At 48.4% G+C, this 6,873-nt stretch overlaps 1 protein-coding gene across 1 annotated transcript in view; it reads left to right on the top strand.

Moving 5' to 3' along the window:
- Positions 1-5,437, top strand: part of trps1 (trichorhinophalangeal syndrome I) — a gene marked incomplete at both ends in the record, with an annotated part of 115,503 nt that extends 110,066 nt beyond the window's left edge. Inside the window, 2 exons of the mRNA XM_079521943.1 lie at positions 3,530-5,036; positions 5,391-5,437. Coding sequence (XP_079378069.1) covers positions 3,530-5,036; positions 5,391-5,437 — 1,554 coding nt within the window. The remainder of the gene's footprint in view (positions 1-3,529; positions 5,037-5,390) is intronic.
- Between the last annotated feature and the right edge of the window lie 1,436 nt (positions 5,438-6,873).

Genomic DNA, 6,873 nt, shown 5'->3' with positions numbered 1-6,873 from the left:
CCGGTTGTGGTGCGCCGGTCTGTGTGCACCCTGTGCGGCAGTCTGTGCGGCGCCCTGTCCAGCCCCGCACGCACGCACGCACGCACGCATGCACGCACGCACGCACGCACGCACGCACGCACGCACGCACGCACACACACACACACACACACACACACACACACACACACACACACACACACACACACACACACACACACACACACACACACACACACACACACACACACACGCGCACACACTATATGTAGGCCAGAAAAGTATATTGTGTATTTACAGTAAGTATCAAAAGTAAAAAGTACAAAGAAACAGACCAGCCAGACACACGTTGTCTACTTCTCTTTACTTTCTGAATAATGCAGCTTCCTCTCCACACCCACTATGGTTTTACACAGTATGAGTCATCTGTCCAACATTGTTCTGGGCTGAATGAAGGTCTAACTCTCCATTATTGATTGTAATGAAGCACATCATAAGACCTTGTGCTCTTATAAGCCGGATGCTTAGGGGAGAAAAGGGAAGAAAAAATACCTTTCCTTAACCCATTCTGGGCGGAAACCCCTTTTGGTGTTAGCATTATGTTATGCTTTAGCTATTGAAAAATAGCAGATCTACAAGCTCATAGCGCGCCACCGAGTGGCACGCTACGAGCTTGTAGGTCTGCTATTTTTGAAAAATCGAAGAACCACTGACATAGAAACATAGCTTTTTCAGAAAACTGTCAGGATGTAGAAGACATTTTTAGAATCTCATCTTAGGTCAAAATGGGTTAATACGAACATGTTCATTCAACACCTCACCATGCTAGTCTGCCTCCAATACTGTTCTCACAAGGCCGCTCCATTCATTTTCTGCACATGGAGGATGTTTTTCAGTATAAAAATGGGCCTTCAGACTTGGCTGCAACATGATGACATCATGTCTGAAAGCCAGACAAAACAGTCAACCTAGACTCAGTTAATCTACAGCCTTTATAGAAGTTTACTCCAGTAAAAGTAAAATAACTTGTCTTGGAAATGTACTCGAGTAAGTGTAATAAATATAAAAAAAACCTAATACTCAGGTAAAGTACAAATCCTCAGAATCAGTACTTAAGTACAGTACTTAAGTACATTTACTCAGTTACTGTCCACCCCTGTGTGTATACATACATACATACATACATACATACATACATACATACATATATATATATATATATATATATATATATATATATATATATATATATATATACAGGTGTATACAATGACCAAAAGCATTAAGTTATGAAAAACAAAAACATAAGAAGATGAAATACGGATGAAAGGTTTCTCCCTGACAGCGATATGAATATTCTGATTCATAACTTAAGCTCATTGAAGTTTGACTTGCAGCAACAACAACAAATGCTATGCAATGCTAGGGCTGTTTTTTTCTCCAACCCCACATACCCCACTTCTGTAGTTTCTCCTGTAAGGAAGTTGACAGCTTCCTGTACCGAGTTTGCTACCATGTGCTGAGACAAAGACTGAGACAGTCCTGGGGAAGGAAGGCTAAAATGCTGTTGAGTTTCTACCGCTGTGCCGTGTTCAGAAAGCAACCTTCAATGGCGACGCGTGCCATTAGACTGTGAACCCCACGGGTAGAACAACATGTCAGGGAATGATGGCAGCTTGAAGAGCAAAGCCTGCAGGAGAAAGATTTTTACAGCGCTGTTTTTTGAAGGTTGCTTTAAGTCTGAAGGGAAAAAAAGTGATTTCTACTGTCTGGGTGACGTGATGGCTCTAGCATGATCTCTAAACCCAAGTTGATGAGGAGGAAAGACACCTAGACAAGAGCGAGTTCGAGGTTTACAGTATGTTACTACAAAGAATATTAATTAAAGTTATGCATTTAGAGATTAACTATCAATTGAGTTATATCCTTCGGAAGCCCGCTGACCTTGTCAACCAGTCGAGTGCTCGGGAGGCTGTTAATAACACCTTGGAGGCCCGGAACTATTTAATCCATTTCATCCATGTGCCCATCATTTATAGCGCACGGACCACTAGAGCGATGCGAACGGTTTTGTTATCATTAATCTCCGTCCTATTTATCAATCTCCGGCTTGGGCACTTGACCATGACCTTGAACTTGGATGGAGAACTCCGCCCAGGGCCTCCAAGGTGTTAACCGTTAACCCGCCTTTCACATAAATCTACGTGAATTGGATTAATCTGGTCCAGCGCCAATCCCGTAGATTTACGTGAATTGTTTTTTTATAGTGCTTTCGATCGAGTGGAGATGCTACTCACATCAGCATCGGGTTGCTAGCTGGTGTTGTCAATAACACTGGAGCACGCCATCTTGATCGCCGCGGGCATCCATTCTATCTGTTTCTTTCAATCGCTTTTATCTCTAACTCCTTGTCCCAGATGGCATTTCTGGTCAAAGCAAGGTTTATTCCATGGCCAATAGCCGACGCTGTGATCCTCCCGATCATGTTTTATCTGCACTGATCGGTAGACGGGAAGTGGATGCGACAACACACACACACTAGGATACATCCCAGATTTTTGGTTCTTCAAAATAAAGGTTGAACGGGGGAAAATCCTGTCGATATAATGATAATAAATTAAATAATGCTGGCGGGGAATGTATTAATGAAACCAAACCCGAATGATTAGACGCCACTGGCGTCAGGTGTAACATCTCCTCCCTGTGGGCAGGGCAAGAACTGCAGCCCTCCGCCCGTTTCACATGCAGTAGGTCGAACTTGTTTTCAGTTTGTAATGTCAGGGATATAAATAGATATGTAGCTACATCTTAAATTATTACAGAAATTGTAGGCTAAAGTTACATCCCCCTCCCCCCCACACCCCCCTTTTATTTTCTTAGCATGGCTGCTCTTTTCAACAGTCCTATAGTCAGACACATGAACACCTGGAAGCTGCCCAGTGCGATTACAGTCTCCTTATCCAGGAGCGCTGAGCAGCTCTAACAGTTGGGGGATTAAGTGCCTTGCTGAAGGGTGTTTTGACATTTGTTCATCGTGAGACAAGGGAGCAGCATTAATTATTCCCCTTCCCCTGCTTTGGATTGTTCCTGGGACTTCAAATCAGTGACCTTACAGTCACAAGCCCGCGTCTGCAACCTTTACACACTATACCAACTGAAACTACTAAGCATCCCGTTTCTCTCGGAAGAGAAATCTTTTGGGCAGCCATTGAACAGCCAAAACTGCGGTTTCATATAGTATGTTTTGGATGGACAGCCATTGACAAAACTGCTATTTCATGTACGTTTTGAACTAGCATTTAGACTTGGGAAATCTATCTATAAATGTACTGCGTGCGTGCGTGCGTGCGTGCGTGCGTGCGTGCGTGCGTGCGTGCGTGCGTGCGTGCGTGCGTGCGTGCGTGCGTGCGTGCGCCTCTGTAATGAACGTAACGCGAGAACTGTTCGTTCCACTTCCAGACCCACAGGAACACGCCCAGGGTGCCGACAGTTTAAATGTAATATTAATGTCTCTCTTCCCTCTGCCTCCATCTTGTTTTTCTCCCTGTAGACTCCCAGACCTCTGAACATCATAAAGCAGAACAACGGGGAGCAAATTATCCGACGCAGAACCAGAAAACGCCTTAATCCTGAGTCGCTGGCCGAGAGCCCCGCCTCCAAGCAGCAGCGAATCGCCAGCGAGGAGCGCCTGAACGGGGAGGAGCCGGAGCGAGGCGGTCCACCGATCAAAAACCAGCAGCCCTCCCCCCGCTCCCGCTCGCCACGGTCCACCCAGGCCTTCTTGGCCAATCAGACGTTGGAGATCCACCGCCGCATGCCTCCTCTCCTCCTGCCCACCCACCCCCCTTCCTCGTTGGTGACTGAGGGCAACGGGGGGCTCGTCGAGGCGGGGATCACCTCAAAGGAGGGGAAAGGAGGGGCGGGGTCAGAGCGAGGGAGTCCAATTGAAAAGTACATGCGTCCGTCCAAGCCGTCCAGCTACTCGCCGCCCGGCTCGCCCATCGAGAAATACCAGTATCCCCTTTTCTCCTTGCCCCTCCCCTTGACCCTGTCGCCCGACCTATCCTCCGAATCCGATTGGCTCCGATTCTGGACCAAGTACAAGATGGCGGCCGCCACCGGGGTCACCGGGGGCATCGGCAGCCTCGGCAACGTCGGCGGCCTCGGAGGCAACGCTCACTATTTGAGCGCCATGGTGACGCCGATGCAGCACCACCAGCAGAGCTACACGGTGCCTTACTGCGCCTCCCCGTACTCCCCCCTCCCTCCTCCCCCAGCTCCGCCTCACTACCCCCCTCCTCCTCTTCATCCCCAGACCCCCTCCTCGTCCTCGTCGCCGCTGGAAAACGACGCTCCCTTGGATCTCGCCATGAGGCAGCGAGACTCTCACGCCACGGCCAACGGCACCGAGAGGAGACGGGAGGAGTCGCCGCGAGCCGCGGAGAGGAAGAGGGACACGCGGAAACGGGAGGAGGAGAAGCAGCAGGAGGAGGAGGAGGAGGAGGAGGAAGAGAGGATGGATGAAGGGGGAGAGCGGCGGGAGGAGGTGGGGAAGGAGGAGAAGGATGAAGTGTCGACACTGAAGAGCCCGCCCGCCGCCACCTCCGAGGCGTCCACGCAGGACGACCTGTCCAACCGCTGCGTCCACTGCGGCATCTACTTCCTGGACGAGGTCATGTACGCGCTGCACATGAGTTGCCACGGCGACGGCGGGCCGTACCAGTGCGGCTTCTGCCTTCACGCGTGTGCCGACCGCTACGACTTCACCACGCACATACAGAGGGGCTTGCACAGGTACGCTGATTCACCGGCAGCGGCGCAGGGCGTGCCGCTGACGCAAGACGTTCAGGGGGACGATCAGAGCGAGCCGCCGGCAACAGAGAGCGAGAGTCTGAATGTGACGGCCGCGGCGGAGGAAAACGGCGGGGAAGATCGCGATGAGGTCGTAGAGAAGGGCGACGACGGTGTTACGGGGACGGGCTGCGCTGAGAGAGGAGGAGTCAGCGTTGGTGATGGCGATGATGCTGGCGATGATGCCGGCGATGATGATGATGGTGGTGATGTCACAGGAGCAGAAAGGGGAGAGGAGAGAGGACCAGGGAGCACAGAGGTCCATGACATCACCAGCCAGGAAGTAGGAGGCGAGATGGACACGGAGGACGGCGATGACCTCACAAAGGAAGCCGAGGTCACGGCCGTCGATGCATCTAAAAACTTAGATGAGAGCGTAGTGGAAAATTAAGTTAACAGAGTAGTCTGGGGTGATGTGTATAAGCTTTTTTTCTGTGCCAACCCTTCATAAAGGTTGGCTCACGTCATGAAGGTCCCCTTTCTGGTCACTGTATCGACCATGCCCGTACGATGGAAGCACTCGGGTGTTGTGCAGTTAAATGTTTTTTTTTTCTCCCCAGAATTCAGCTTGAGCTGCTGCAATGACATCTTGAGGGAGATGGCCTGAATCCCATTTTGAGTTATGGCCACTGGATTGTTAATTCAGCAATTACATGGAGCAGAAGTCTTAGTTAGGAAAGAAAAGAGCCTCTCTGTACTTTCCAAATCCTGAGCGTGTGGCTCTCGCTTGGACTGGTCTGGTATCTATCCACACCTATGGTCTGAGACAATAAGGGGACTGGTCTGGTATCTATCCACACCTATGGTCTGAGACAATAAGGGGACTGGTCTGGTATCTATCCACACCTATGGTCTGAGACAATAAGGGGACTGGTCTGGTATCTATCCACACCTATGGTCTGGACTGGTCTTGGACTGGTCTGGACTGGTCTGGTATCTATCCACACCTATGGTCTGGTATCTATCCACACCTATGGTCTGAGACAATAAGGGGACTGGTCTGGTATCTATCCACACCGATGGTCGGAGACAATAAGGGGCTCAAAACTTGCACAGCTGCCATTTAGCAAAAAGAAAATAACTAGAAGGAGATGCTTTCCCTGTTTGTACTCTAAAGAACCGAGCTGAGCTGTTAATACCATGCTCGACTGGTTCCAACTAGTCAATTGCATTCATCTTGATTGGGTTATCTTATCGGTTATCATGCAACTGGACCTTAATGTTGAACCAGTTCTGTTCTGGACTCTGTGTTGGGAGTGTGTTTTCTTCTAGATGGATTCCTACCAAAACGTGAAGTCCAACCAGCGTTGCCATGATACAAAAAAGGATCATTCCTTCTCATCTTGTTGCTTCCCAGAACAGACATATATTCCCATTGGAGGGATTTTTTAACTGGTTTGAATCGATCAGAACTTGTTTGTACTGCTCAGAACTGGTTTGAACCAGCAGACGGCTGTCGTAATCCGAAGTGTTCCGCATTGTCCATTCGGATCAAAACCAAGTGACATTATTTTGTACCTTCCTCTGTGCCATGATACTAGCTATGTGCCTGGCTGCCTGCCTAATAGAACAAACCAATTATTAACCTGCTTAACATTTATATTAATAATAATAATAATAAAATAATTATAATGTTATATTACAAAACATGCAATTTGCTACGTTTTACTATGTTATTTTGTAAAGGCAAATAATGCTTTTGAAGAAAAAGGTACTATAATAACTAGTCTTTACGTTATATTTGTTTTTATTCTGTTTAGTTTGCAATTGTTTTTGTAACTGGTTTTTGTTTGTTTTTGTTTATTGTTTTGGAGACTCGACGACAGCAGTCCAAAAGAGATGGTACAGCAAGAGATGGGGGTTGTGTGTGTGTGTGTGTGTGTGTGTGTGTGTGTGTGTGTGTGTGTGTGTGTGTGTGTGTGTGTGTGTGTGTGTGTGTGTGTGTGTGTGTGTGTGTGTGTGTGTGTGTGTGTGTGTGTGTGTGTGTGTGTGTGTGCACGTGTGTGTGCACGTGTGTGTGCGCGCACGTGTGTGTGTGTGTGT

This window comes from Electrona antarctica, assembly GCF_951216825.1.
Source record: "Electrona antarctica genome assembly, chromosome: 15".
Classification (NCBI taxonomy): Eukaryota; Metazoa; Chordata; class Actinopteri; order Myctophiformes; family Myctophidae; genus Electrona; species Electrona antarctica.
Note: the sequence above shows the minus strand (reverse complement) of the source record. Positions and strands in the feature narration are given on the sequence as shown.